The sequence below is a fragment of the Pan paniscus genome, chromosome 13, assembly GCF_029289425.2.
Source record: "Pan paniscus chromosome 13, NHGRI_mPanPan1-v2.0_pri, whole genome shotgun sequence".
Taxonomy (NCBI): domain Eukaryota; kingdom Metazoa; phylum Chordata; class Mammalia; order Primates; family Hominidae; genus Pan; species Pan paniscus.
Window position 1 is genome coordinate 37358294 of NC_073262.2, and position 14607 is coordinate 37372900.

Consider the following 14607-nt stretch of genomic DNA (forward strand, 5'->3'; position numbering starts at 1 on the left):
GAACCCTTTATTCATCAGGGCAAGGGAGAACAATGGAAAGACTAGAGGCAATGGTTGACCTTGGACTAAAGGCAATGGTTGACCTTGAAGAACTTTATATTTCAAGAGACCTGCAATACATTTACTCAGGTCCAGCACTGAGTGAATATTCTTTTTATTGTAATGAATCTTGAAGGCTCTCCTTCTCTGAATAAATCTATCACTTTGTGATAGCTAGAACCTTCCTACTTCCTGTGGCTTTCTTAAACCTTTCCCAAACTTCTATCTGATACCATGTAAAATTTCCTAAACTTTATCCCACCCATTTTTAAAGTCATGGCAAAGTAATATGAAAAATATCTGAATAGGTATTCTTTCAGGTAACTTCTGCATTTCAGTAAAGAATTTTTCAAATCAAAAAAAAAAAACAAAGGGCAATGAGCAAGTATTTTCATGCATCAATTAATCACACAGCACAGATGTATGCATCATGGATGCTTGGCCTACTCTGTGTCAGGTTTTGAGATAAGTACTGGCAATAATGAGATAATCACACTATTGTTAAAGATGAAGAAGATTCAATCAAATTAAAACCAAAGTGTTATACCACTATATGCTTGCCAAAATGGATTAAATTGTAAAAACATGGAAAATATCAAAAGCTGGCAAGAATGCAGAGCGATTATAATTAATTCTTCTCATGCTGCTGGTGGGAGCATAATCTGTTTTGAAAACTGGTTGGCAATGTCTACTAAAGCTAAACCTATACATACTATGTAACCCAACAATCCACTTATATTTCTATAGAAATGCATATAAATGTGTACCAAACCAAAAACCAAAGCTGACTGAAAATGTTCATAGCAGCATTATTCATAATGAACCAAACTAGAAACAGTCCAAATGTTCAGCAAGAGTATAACCTATAAATATATTATAGTAAATGCCATAAAGTGATGAGAATGAATGAAAGAATATGAGTGACAGTCAAAAATATAATGTTGAACCAAAGAAGCTAGACACAAAAGAGTACATATGATCCTGTTACAATGAAGTTAATGAATAGGTAATACTAATCTAGGGTGTCAGAAGTCAGAAAAGTGGCTACCTTTGAGGAAATGGTTAGTGACTGATAGGGACTTAGGTAGTCTTGATAACATTTTGTTTCTTGACCTCTGGGCTGGTTACACAGTTGTGTTCACATTGTTAAAATTCATCCAGCTGTACCCCTATGATGGGGGCATTTCTCTCTATTTATATCACATCCCAAATATAAATTAATTTTATAATTATTTTTCAAAATGATTTAATAAAGACTTTCTATGTGAAAATATCTTTTGCTAGCTGTTGGGATACAAAGTTGTTATTTGTTAGTGATTCATTTAGTCAATATTTTTGATAGCTTGCTACATACTAAGTCCTCGCCTGGGTGTTGGGGTACAGAACTGAAATAGAGAAAGACATGATCCCTAGTGCTATAAGTATTTTGTTCTAGTGATAATGATAAAGATAAAGATGAAAATGGCAATGATGATGAAATAAATCATGCCATTTGCTGATCTAGCAATTCAGGTACAATGTCAAGGTTAAGAAGTAAGCACTTTAATAACAATACACTAAAGAGCTTTTGGTGCTCCCTAGATCATGCTATGCTAATGAATTATTCTGCACTTTAAGAGTTTCTTTTATACACACATTAAAAACAGAAAAAGAGATCGAGACCATCCTCGCTAACATGGTGAAACCCTGTCTCTACTAAAAATACAAAAAATTAGCTGGGCAAGGTGGCAGGCGCCTGTAGTCCCAGCTACTCGGGAGGCTAAGGCAGGAGAATGGCGTGAACCCAGGAGGCTGAGTTTGCAGTGAGCCGAGATCATGCCACTGCACTCCAGCCTGGACGACAGGGCGAGACTCCGTCTCAAAATAATAATAATGATAATAATTAATAATAATAATAATGATAAAAGAAAACTCCAGGAGCATTTCAAAGTAGCTAATCACATACTGAAAAATAAAACAAGCTTTATGAGTTGCTAACTCATGAAAAGTTAGATAGTATAAAAGAGGTTAGCAGAGAATGGTATATTAAAAAGTTGTAATAATGCCTTCTAATATAGGGACTTTAATTCTATGGACTTTAATAACTATGGACTTTAATTTCTTCTGTGGCAAAAGTCAATAGTAGAAGGAAAATCCATGGGATAGCTTAAATGTCCTTTCCTGGACAAACTTAAAAAGAAAATAAAAACTGGAAATTGCTTCCCTTCCTGCCTGCACACTATCTGCTGATGTTCATTTATTATTTCACTGAAAAAGAAGAGGGAAGACTTCTGGTTAATGAAATCCAGTGAATGTACATATTAGTCTCCATTCACTCCCAATATGCTACAAAAGCAATAGTAAAGGAATTTGTTACCAAAACAATAATAATAATTAATAATAATAATAATAATTGGGAGGGAAAGGCATTACTCCACAAGGACAGAGAACATGGGAGAGGACAAGTACAAGAAATGGAAAGTAGATGGGCTCCTGGTAACTCCTTAGCGCATCTGAAAAAACTGATACTAAACCTTCAAAGGGAAACACCAAAAATAACTCCATTTACAACACAGAACAAATAAAAAATTCTGGAATTCATGGCACCAAGTACCTCTGGAAATGAGGATGAAAATGAGGCTTAAAAAAACTGAAGGATTTATTGAAAGTATAAGAAGTACCCAAACCTTTAGATCCTCTCCCCTGGTCCACACAGGTAAGTGATTGCCCATCCCCTCCCCCTGCCGGTGATTGCTGGTTTACTATCTGGAGAGGGTCACAAAAGGGTCTTTGGACTAGAGAACACCTGGTGCACTTAATGGGGACACCATCCTGTAAACAGAGGCTTAAGTAAAAGTTTACATACTGCAAAAATTACCACAAAGTTAGTGGCTTAAACCATGGAACTGTATTATCTTATAGCTCTGTAGGATGGAAATACAACTTGGGCCTCATGGGCTAACATCAGAGAGTCAGGTATCAGCAGAGCTGCACTCCTAGAGAAGAATCCCTTTCCTTGCCTTTTCCAGGTTCAGGGGACACTTATATTCTTTGGGTGACCCCTTTCTCCATCTCCGGAGGCAGCAACACTGCATTTCTTGGTGCCTGGCTTCTGTAGTCACATCTTCCACCCTTTCTTACCTCCACTCTTAAAAATCCTGTGAATACATTTTTCCCATTGGACAATCTAAGAAAATCTTCCCATCACAAAGTCCTCACCTTAATAACATCTGCCAAGTCCCTTTTGCCAAAGGTAGCATATCCATAAAGTCCAGGAATTAGGATGTGGACATCTTTGGGGGCCACCATTCTCTCTATAACCCCAGCATTCCTGTTTCACTAGGTTTCCAGAATACCGGCTGATATGGTTAGGCTTGGTGTCCCCACCCAAATCTCATCTTGAATTGTAATCGCCAGGTGTTCAGGGAGATACCTCATGGGAAGTGATTGGATTATGGGGGCGATTTCCCCCCTGCTGTTCTCGTGATAGTGAGTGAATTTTCACGAGGTCTGATGGTTTTATAAATGGCAGTTTTTCCTGTGCTGACACTCACTTTCTCCTACTGCCATGTGAGAAGGTCCAAACTTGCTTCCCCTTTGCCTTCCACCATGATTGTAAGTTTCCTGAGGCCTCCCCAGCCATGTGGAACTGTGAGTCAACTAAATCTCTTTCTTTTATAAATTAACCAGTCTCGGGTATTTCTTTATAGCAGTGTGAAAATAGACTAATACACTGGCTGTTAGGATTATCTATTTCACATATGATTTAAAAAGAGACTTTACTAGGTGTTCTGACAAGCCCGAGAGTAAAGACTTCAAAATATTTAAATTGAGGGTGTTCCTAAATGAAAATGCAGTTATCCACTACATATCCTGCACCATCAATTTCCTTGCCCATCTCCCTTCAGTCATCACCTCACTTTTACTCAAATTCATTGCAAAACTGCTTTAAGGCATTGTCTATATTTGCTATCTCCACTTCCTCCCCTCCTCTCCTCCCGCCTCCCCAATTATTACCTCTTGAACTCACTTAAATCACACTTTTATTACCATTCCAGAGAAACCTCTTAGTGAGATCATCAACAAACTCCCCATTGCCAAACCCAATGGTGAATTCTTATCTCAGTAAACCAAAAAGCATTTGAAACAATTGATTACTATATCTTCTTGAGTAACTCACTTGTCCATCTTCTCATTTTCTTTGTTTTCCTTCTATTCCAGTTTTTTTCTTAGTCTCACTTGTAGAATCTTTCTATTCGCTCTAATCTATGAATGTTGGAGTTCCCCAGGACTCAATTTCTTCTCAATAAATACTAAATTTATAAGCTAATGGTGCCCAAATTTATATTCTAAATCTTTCCTCTGAACTGGACTGTAATAGTTCAGTTGGAAAGCTACTATCACCTCAAATATAATGTGTTCAAAAGCTAATTTTGATTTTTATCTCAAACCTGCTTCTAATGTTCCTCAACTCAAAAAATTATGCCATTATTCCTAACGTTGCTCAGGCCACACCACCTAACAGACACTTTTGAGGTTTCCTTTTTTCCCCACTCTGCAATCATTTTATCACCAAACTCTGTGTTCTACACCTTCAGAATATATTCCAAATTTGACTTTTGCATCACCTTCACTTTTACTAAATAGATTCCAACCATTAACTTCTTTCACCTGGAATTCTGCAAGGGCCTCAAAACTGTATCCCTTGCTGTTCTACACTACACTCTGAAAATACCTTCCCTATACCACATCCAATAAGGCTCTTTTCAAATGTAAATAAGAGGCCAGGTAGGGTGGCTCATGCCTGTAATCCCAGCACTTTGGGCAGATCACTTGAGGACAAGAGTTCAAAACCAGCCTGGCCAACATGGTGAAACTCTCTTTACTAAAAATACAAACAAAAATTAGCTGGGTGTGGTGGTGGGCACCTGTAATCTCAGCTATTTGGGAGGCTGAGGCATGAAAATTACTTCAACTTGGGAGGCAGAGGCTGCAGTGAGCTGGGATTGCGCCATTGCACTCCAACCTGGGCGATAGATCAAGACTCAGTCTCAAAAAATAAAATAAAATAAAATAAAATAAAATAAAATAGAGCATGTCATTCCCCCACGTCAAACCTTCCATAGCTTCATGTTGCAGTAAGAATAATATCCAGTCTTTATCTTGTTTGAGTACTGACACTAGTCATATGGGACAGCTTGTTACTCTGTTAATAAGCCAAGAAGTTTCCTGCTTTTTACTCTCCTTGTCCCTGGAATTCTCTTTCTACAGATTTTCATGCTCATTCAGGTCTCTCACTATATTTAGGTTTGTGCTCAAATATTTTGCTAACCATCTTGCCAAAATAATACTCCTGATAACTCCAACTCAGTTTCGTTTTTCTTTTTTGGCATTTCATAGCAAAGACATTTTATTGAATATAATTTATGTGTTCATTTTTTTCTCTACTGCTATTATAATCATCAGACTATCTCTACTGCTATTATATTACATCAGACCAATCAGACTGAATTTTTATGTAACAAAGTTGTGAGTTGTTTTTCAGTTGTCATGGGTCCCTTACACTAAAGGTTATGAAACCCGATGGGCATGACCAGATGAACTAAGCACCAGTGGAATGTAAGTACTCAGAAGAGGGACTGAATTAAGAGGTGGATACTGCATGGCAGGATGTAGGATCAATCAGGTCAAGTCCCTGGAATCACTCCATAGGAGGGTCCACTCAAATCATGTCTCTCAGCACCACCTTATTGCAAGATCCAATCAGATCATACCTTGTTATTTATGCTTATAAAACATGACCCAACCCCCAGCTCAAACTTTCCTTGCTGCAAAAACCTGGTGCTTCAGTGTTTGGCTTTCCACTGCATGTGAGCAAATGGACCAAATTCGACTCAGTGACATTATATTGTCAATTCTTAGAGGACAAAAAGGTTATTCACTATTTTATCTGATGTGCTTAGGACAATATCTGATACATAGAAGGCAAATATTCACAAATATTTTTTGATTTAATAATTGATTCTAGTCATGGATAAACCATGAAGATGCTCTACAGTTGGAAGGTTTTAAGAAAGAGAACAGATGAGCTATTCCATTCATTATAAGACTTTAAGGTCAATAATAGTTTAGAATGCAAGGTAACTGGAAGATCTGCTTCACATATTTAAAAGTAATTACGTACATACAGCATGGTGCGTTGTGAGTATGTATGTTTTCTAGGGCTACCTCAGTGGGTTGAATGTGTTCCCCAGATTTCATGTATTGAAAACTTAATCTCTCAAATGTGTATGTTGATTGGAGATGGAGCCATTGGGACATAATCAGGATTAGATTAAGTCATCAGAGTGGAGCCACCATGATGAGACTGGTGGCTTTATAAGAAGAGAAAGAGAAAGACGTGAGCTAACATGCAAGATTTTGCTTTCTCTCCATGTGATGCCCTCCACTTCATTTTGACACAGTACAAAAAGCCCTCGCCAGAAGCTTCCACCAAGTGAGAAGGACATAAATTCTAGGGGACTGGGGCAGAATGATATGGTTTGAATATGTCACTCTAAAATTCATGTGTTGAAAATGTAATTGCCAATGTAATAGTGCCAAGACATGAGGCCTTTAAGATGCAATTGAGTCTTGAAGGTGGAACTCTTATGAATGTCATTATTCTAGTGTTGAGTTCTTATGCAAGTGAGTTTGTTCTCGTGGGAGTTGACTGTTGTAAAAGCAAGCTTGGCTCATTCTTGCGGTCTCATTCTCACATGCTTGCTTGTCCTTCTACTTTCCAACCATGTTATGAAAGAGTACTAAAACCCTTGCCAGAAGCTGCTGCCATGTCCTTGGAACTCCCAGCCTCCAGAGCCATGAGCCAAATAAATTTCTTTTCTTTATAAATTGCTAAGTCTTGGGTATTCTGTCATAGCAAAATAAAAAGAGCTGAAACAGATACCATAATAAAATACCACAGACTGGGTCACTCAAATTACAGAACTTTATTTTCTCATAATTCTGGAGACTAGAAGTCTGAGATCAAGGTGTAATCTGAATTTCTTTTTTCTCCTGAGGCCTCTTTCCTTGGTTTATAGATGGGCATCTTCTCCCTGTCTTCACATGGTCTTTCCTTTATGTGTCTGTGTCCTAGTCTTCTCTTCTTATAAGGCCACCAGTTAGAATGGATTAGGGCCCACACCAATAACCTCATTTTACCTTAATTACTTCTTTAAAGATCCTATTTATTTCCAAATGGTCACCTTCTGAGCTACTGAGGGTTCTAACTTAGACATATGGATATTTTTTGTGGGGAAGGGGTTGGAAAATATACAATTCATCCTATTGTAGAATAATGCTTCATAGTTATTATACTGTTTGTATTATATCAGGCTTTGTAGGTTTAAGCTGAGGCATATGACTGAAAGGCCTTCTTGTTCAAGTGTGTTTTCCTCAATCAACCTTCCACAATTCTGTCCATTGCAATTTATTCTCCTAAAGCTTTTCTTTTTCTCCTGAGACTTTCCTTTAATATTTCTAAGAGGCCTGAATAGGATACAAGTAGGAGATGCCACAGCTCATTTACATACTACTTTACAAGCTAGGTTGGTCAATCGTTTTTCAAAACCATGAGAGAATAAGACACAGGAGACAGAAATTTTAAAAAGAAAAAAGTAAAAGCTCCAAATTTGCAACAGCCTGAGCATCTGAGTTCCCAGAAGAAAGGGCAATGTACAAAGGGAAGAAAGATAATTTGTCCATTAGCCATTTGCTTGAGCTGGTGAGGAGAAGCAACTTTCTAATTTTGCTAGCAGCTCTTCCTTTCAACATGACTACCAGTGATTTTGCAACATTGAGACTGTCATAAATAGTGAGTATGTACTGATTTTACTGAATAAAGTACGTTTCACAGATGTTGAATAACAATCAATGACATAACTAGGCTCTGCCTTGCAACTGACTTTCAACAGTTAACTCAATAGGCAGCTACCTGATTTAGACACTGACTGTCCATTTGAAACACAGCTTCCTAAATCTGACAAAATAATACACTATGCATGTGCAATAGTTAACTAAGTTATGCTTATTTATTTTACATACTAATCATTATGTATAAATATTGTAACTTCTGCTGTTTTAATTGTCTAATGTTCATTGCCATTATCCTCAGTTGGTAAGGACATCGTTCTTCTTTCTTTCAAAATCATTTCAAAATAGACCATCTTGACAAACTCAGACCATGTATTTTCTTTGGTTAACACTGCTATATTTCTAAACCAAAAACTTTAAACCAGTTTCCTCAGTAAACAATCTAGCATTCACTAAATTCTCTCAGAGATGTGTTTCTCTTATATTAACATGTATTGCTACTGTTCATAGGTATTCTCAGACTTTAGTTTCCAAGGCTAATCATGGGGTTTAAATTAACCTTTTTAATTATCAACATCCAAAATTAACAAAATGTTCATCAACTATACTAACCATAATGCAAAAAAGAGAAATGGCAACACAGTCAGAATCTCCTAATTTGTTAAGAATAACGGCCATGAATCAGTGGAGTGACAGCAGCCTGCTCCATGCAGGTGGTTCTCGCACCAATGTCATTTGCAGGATACGCTAAAGGATTGTGGCTGCACTGCAGAGGGAACCCCACTATACACATGGCAGGTCAGGATGCACATATTTCAATGAATATTTCAAAGATGAGCAAAAACCAGAGTATGTGTTATGAAAATCAGAGTGTACTTGGATAAACATCACTGTTGTTTTTATAAAAAATGTATAAGTTCCACTTCCCCCTATTTCCCAAATCTCTCCATTTTTACACACCTGATTTTCCTAGATTGTGTTCCTCCTCCACAGCGCAGGGACCTCAGCTCATTGTTGATTTTGCATGAAGACCAGTGTTCTACAACCCAGGAATACTGATTGCACTCACTGTAACATGGGACTGCCTCATGTACCTGTCAAGAACAGGAAAGAAACAAAATTATGTGGAACCATCCAACTTATAGAAAAATAGCCTATCTTTTAGTAATGCTTGCTGAACATAACCCAAGAAACTGCACTCTGGCCCAAACAGCCAAATTACTTTCCCAAAAAAGCAAGATAGATTTGGCTTCTCTGAATTTACTGACTTGCCTAAAGAAGCATACAGGGGAAATCAACTAAAATATGATGGCATGCTTTCACAGAAGAGAACAAAGGACGGTCATTTCCTAGTGCCAAGAATAGGAATTCCATTATCATTTCATTTCCTCTGAGAGCTCACACAGCATCTATTAGATGGTCCAGCTCTCAATTATATGGTATATTGTATTCTCAGATGTACTTTAACATGTCAATTGAAACAAACATATATAAGGAAAATTATTCTTGAATATAAGGAGTTCTTACAATGCATAAGAAAAGTGATATTATTTGCACCGGAAATTTCTTTTTATACCCCCAAATGATCAATGCTAACAGGCAATCATTTAGCCTCCTGGGTATTGTGGCTTCATATAAATTTAGCTATATGTAGGATGTTTTCAGAGTGTAGCTAAAACAGACACACACACACACACACACACACACACACAAAGAGAAATACTGCTAAACTGTTACTGGCTCTGCATGATTACTGACTATGAATATTTACAATTTTATGGTGAAAACAATGAGTACAGTAAATGAATTCTTAGGTTACTTCCTATGCATTTGTTTGTGGTGATTTTTTTTAACTGAAATTGTATCCCAGTGGGCAGCCAATGGAGTTTGTCTGCCTCTTTGTGGCTGCATTTCAATTGCATTGCTCCTTTATATGGGGAACAGTGCTCTTTCTAGGTAAGAAAAAGAACACTGTTCCATTGCACGATCACAAAGATGGCTCGATTATAGGCATGCTTACAAAGAATGGTTCCACCTATCACCAATGTAGTTAATTCATGCTTTTCCTTTTAAATAATAATTTAAGTCTCAATCCTTTCCTCCTCTTGCCTTTCTAATTCCATAAAATTGTAAATGATAACTAGGTTGCACTATCCAAACAGAACCATTGCTTGTATGTTTTTACTAAATGCAAAGGAAGGCACTATGTAATAGGATAATCAAGAAACAAGATTGGAGTACTGTCAGCATGTTAGGTAAAAATCAAATGAGAAAAAGTGATTTGCAAGACTACCTCTGAAGAATCACAAATAATGTCACAAACTATTTTTAACCATCTGGTTCTACTTGGCTGTCTCACTTAGAACTCACAAGAAGATAAAACACAAAGTAACAAATATGTGAGGACAAAATGAAAGGAGATGGGAAAATAGAAGTGGAAATGGGTGTGTGGAAAGAAAGGAATTAAGCAATAAAATAATCACATTTCATGCTGTGAATGCTGGCAAGAATGGAATGAAAGGGTCAGAAGCAGTTCCTACATTAGAATAAGGGGGTGATATCTTATACCTAAGAAGTCTTTCCCATAACAGTCGTAGGATAGTAGATGTAAGAGAATAATCTATAAAAATGAAGAGATAGGATCCCAACCAAACAGATACTAAGAAATTGAGCTGATGATAGCCGAGGGTTTAGCTGATCTGACTGCATCACGACAACGATGCTTTCACTGAATTTATGGTTTCATCCTCTGAACCCTTTAATATCTGTTAATTTAAACAAGGCTTTTTGGATTTCCCCTGAGATAGAAGAGAGCACCTCTGCCAAAGTGCTTTGTACAAACAGGGCTGGATGAAAACCTTAATTTGAAAAGTAATTATCCTATATTTCATGCATGAATTTAAGAGCAAATGGTTGAGATAAACTCTCTGAAATGAAAGTATTTTTTCTAAAGCTATCAATATAAAGTAGAACTTAGATTTTCACCTTCCCTCCCATATAAAGCCCCAAGGTCAAACTAAAAATGAAAAACTGTTTGTTTAGTTGCATGTACCTTTGGTATAATCATTTGACCACCTCATTGTATATTGGTTTCTTGCTTATATTTTTATGCTCCAGTTGTCTGCACCTGCAGCAGGATAGCTATCTGCAATGTCAAGCTATTGGAAGACAGGGAGAATGTCTGTATAGGAAGATGTGGAGATACCTTCTTGAGTAATAGCATTTAAACAGCACCTCTTAAACAAGATTCTCCATTCTCATGGAATTACTTGAAAATTTTCCCCATATGTGTCTATCATTTAATAATTGTTCATGCTGTTCATTCTAGCCAACAAATCCTTACCCTCTTGCTTTAAAGCCCAAGTGAACCCTATCACAACACAAGACTCTTCCTCTGACCCCAGTTAGTGTTTCTTTGGGATGCAGTCACAGTCCCAGCTTTAAGCCATGTAATAAAGCCAGAGTGCACATGTTTGGGGCTGGGCAGTGGTGTTGTTAGGGACACATGGTGGGCTGCTAGGGGAGCAAACACTCAAAAAAGTCAGCACCTGGACTCCTTTGTGCATCTTTTAGCCTTTCTTTATATCTATCTATCTATCTATCTATCATCTATCTATCTATCTATCTATATATATTTTTTAATTATACTTTAAGTTCTAGGGTACATGTGCACAACGTGCAGGTTTGTTACATATGTATACATGTGCCATGTTGGTGTGTTGCACCCATTAACTCGTCATTTACATTAGGTATATGTCCTAATGCTATCCCTCTCCCTTCCACCAACCCCACGACAGGCCCCGGTATGTGATGTTCCCCTTCCTGTGTCCAAGTGTTCTCACTGTTCAATTCCCACCTATGAGTGAGAACATGTGGTGTTTGGTATTTTCTCCTTGAGATAGTTTGCTGAGAATGATAGTTTCCAGCTTCATCCATGTCCCTACAAAGGACATGAACTCATCATATTTTATGGCTGCATAGTATTCCATGGTGTATATGTGCCACATTTTTTTAATCCAGTCTATCATTGTTGGACATTTGGGTTGGTTCCAAGTCTTTGCTATTGTGAGTAGTGCTGCAATAAACATACGTGTGCATGTGTCTTTATAGCAGCATGATTTATAATCCTTTGGGTATACACCCAGCAATGGGATGGCTGGGTCAAATGGTATTTCTAGTTCTAGATCCTTGAGGAATCGCCACACTGTCTTCCACAATGGTTGAACCAGTTTACAGTCCCACCAACAGTGTAAAAGTGTTCCTATTTCTCCACATCCTCTCCAGCACCTGTTGTTTCCTGACTTTTTAAATGATTGCCATTCTAACTGGTGTGAGATGGTATCTCATTGTGGTTTTGATTTGCATTTCTCTGATGGCCAGTGATGATGAGCATTTTTTCATGTGTCTGTTGGCTGGATAAAAGTCTTCTTTTAAGAAGTGTCTGTTCATATCCTTTGCCCATATCCTTTGCCCACTTGTTGATGGGGCTGGTTTTTTCCTGTAAATTCATTTGAGTTCTTTGTAGATTCTGGATATTAGCCCTTTGTCAGATGAGTAGATTGCAAAAATTGTCTCCCATTCTGTAGGTTGCCTGTTCAATTGGATGGTAGTTTCTTTTGCTGTGCAGAAGCTCTTTAGTGTAATTAGATCCCATTTGTCAATTTTGGCTTTTGTTGCCATTGCTTTTGGTATTTTAGACATGAAGTCCTTGCCCATGCCTATGTCCTGAATGGTATTGCCTAGGTTTTCTTCTAGGGTTTTCATGGTTTTAGGTCTAACATTTAAGTCATTAGTCCATCCTGAATTAATTTTTGTATATGGTGTAAGGAAGGGATCCAGTTTCAGCTTTCTACATATGGCTAGCCAGTTTTCCCAGCACCACTTGTTAAATAGGGAATCCTTTCCCCATTTCTTGTTTTTGTCAGGTTTGTCAAAAATCAGATAGTTGTAGATGTGTGGTATTATTTCTGAGGGCTCTGTTGTGTTCCATTGGTCTATATCTCTGTTTTGGTACCAGTACCATGCTGTTTTGGTTACTGTAGCCTTGTAGTATAGTTTGAAGTCAGGTAGCGTGATGCCTCCAGCTTTGTTCTTTTGGCTTAGGATTGTCTTGGCAATGCAGGCTCTTTTTTGGTTCCATATGAACTTTAAAGTAGTTTTTTCCAATTCTGTGAAGAAAGTCATTGGTAGCTTGATGGGAATGGCATTGAATCTATAAATTACCTTGGGCAGTATGGCCATTTTCAAGATATTGACTTTTCCTATCCATGAGCTTGGAATGTTCTTCCATTTGTTTGTGTCCTCTTTCATTTCATTGAGCAGTGGTTTGTATTTCTCCTTGAAGAGGTCCTTCACATCCCTTGTAAGTTGGATTCCTAGGTATTTTATTCTCTTTGAAGCAATTGTGAATGGGAGTTCACTCATGATTTGGCTCTCTGTTTGTCTGTTCTTGCTGTATAGGAATGCTTGTGATTTTTGCACATGGATTTTGTATCCTGAGACTTTGCTGGAGTTGCTTATCATCTTAAGGAGATTTTGGGCTGAGATGATGGGGTTTTCTAGATATACAATCATGTCATCTGCAAACAGGGACAATTTGACTTCCTCTTTTCCTAATTGATTACCCTTTCTTTCTTTCTCCTGCCTGAATTGCCCTGGCCAGAACTTCCAACACTATGTTGAATAGGAGTGGTGCGAGAGGACATCCCAGTCTTTTGCCAGTTTTCAAAAGGAATGCTTCCAGTTTTTGCCCATTCAGTATGATATTGGCTGTGACTTTGTCATAAACAGCTCTTAGTATTTTGAGATACGTTCCATCAATATCTAGTTTATTGAGAGTTTTTAGCATGAAGGGCTGTTGATTTATGTTGAAGGCCTTTTCTACATCTATTAAGACAATCATGTGGTTTTTGTCTTTGGTTCTATTTATATGCTGGATTACGTTTATTGATTTGCATATGTTGAACCAGACTTGAATCCCAGGGATGAAGCCCACTTGATCATGGTGGATAAGCTTTTTGATGTGCTGCTGGATTCAGTTTGCCAGTATTTTATTAAGGATTTTTGCATCGATGTTCATAAGGGATATTGGTCTAAAATTCTCTTTTTTTGTTGTGTCTCTGCCAGGCTTTGGTATGAGGATGATGCTAGCCTCATAAAATGAGTTAGGGAGGATTCCCTCTTTTTCTATTGATTGGAATAGTTTCAGAAGGAATGGTACCAGCTCCTCCTTGTACCTCTGCTAGAATTTGGCTGTGAATCCATCTGGTCCTGGACTTTTTGTGGTTGGTAAGCTATTAATTATTGCCTCAATTTCAGAGCCTGCTATTGGTCTATTGAAGGATTCAACTTCTTCCTGGTTTAGTCTTGGGAGGGTGTATGTGTCCAGGAATTTATCCATTTCTTCTAGATTTTCTAGTTTATTTGCACAGAGGTGTTTATAGTATTCTCTGATGGTAGTTTGTATTTCTGTGGGATCAGTGGTCATATCCCCCTTATCCTTTTTTATTGCATCTATTTGATTCTTCTCTCTTTTCTTCTTTATTAGTCTTGCTAGTGGTCTATCAATTTTGTTGATCTTTTCAAAAAACCATCTCCTGTATTCATTAATTTTTGAAGGGTTTTTTGTGTCTCTATGTCCTTCAGTTCTGCTCTGATCTTAGTTATTTCTTGCCTTCTGCTAGCTTTTGAATGTTTTTGCTCTTGCTTCTCTAGTTCTTTAATTGTGATGTTAGG

The 14607-nt window shown here is 37.6% G+C and overlaps 1 protein-coding gene across 1 annotated transcript in view; it reads right to left on the minus strand.

Moving 5' to 3' along the window:
* THSD7B (thrombospondin type 1 domain containing 7B) overlaps positions 1–14607 on the minus strand; it is a 914353-nt gene that overhangs the window by 104322 nt on the left and 795424 nt on the right. Inside the window, exon 16 of the mRNA XM_024927960.4 lies at positions 8833–8966. Coding sequence (XP_024783728.3) covers positions 8833–8966 — 134 coding nt within the window. The remainder of the gene's footprint in view (positions 1–8832; positions 8967–14607) is intronic.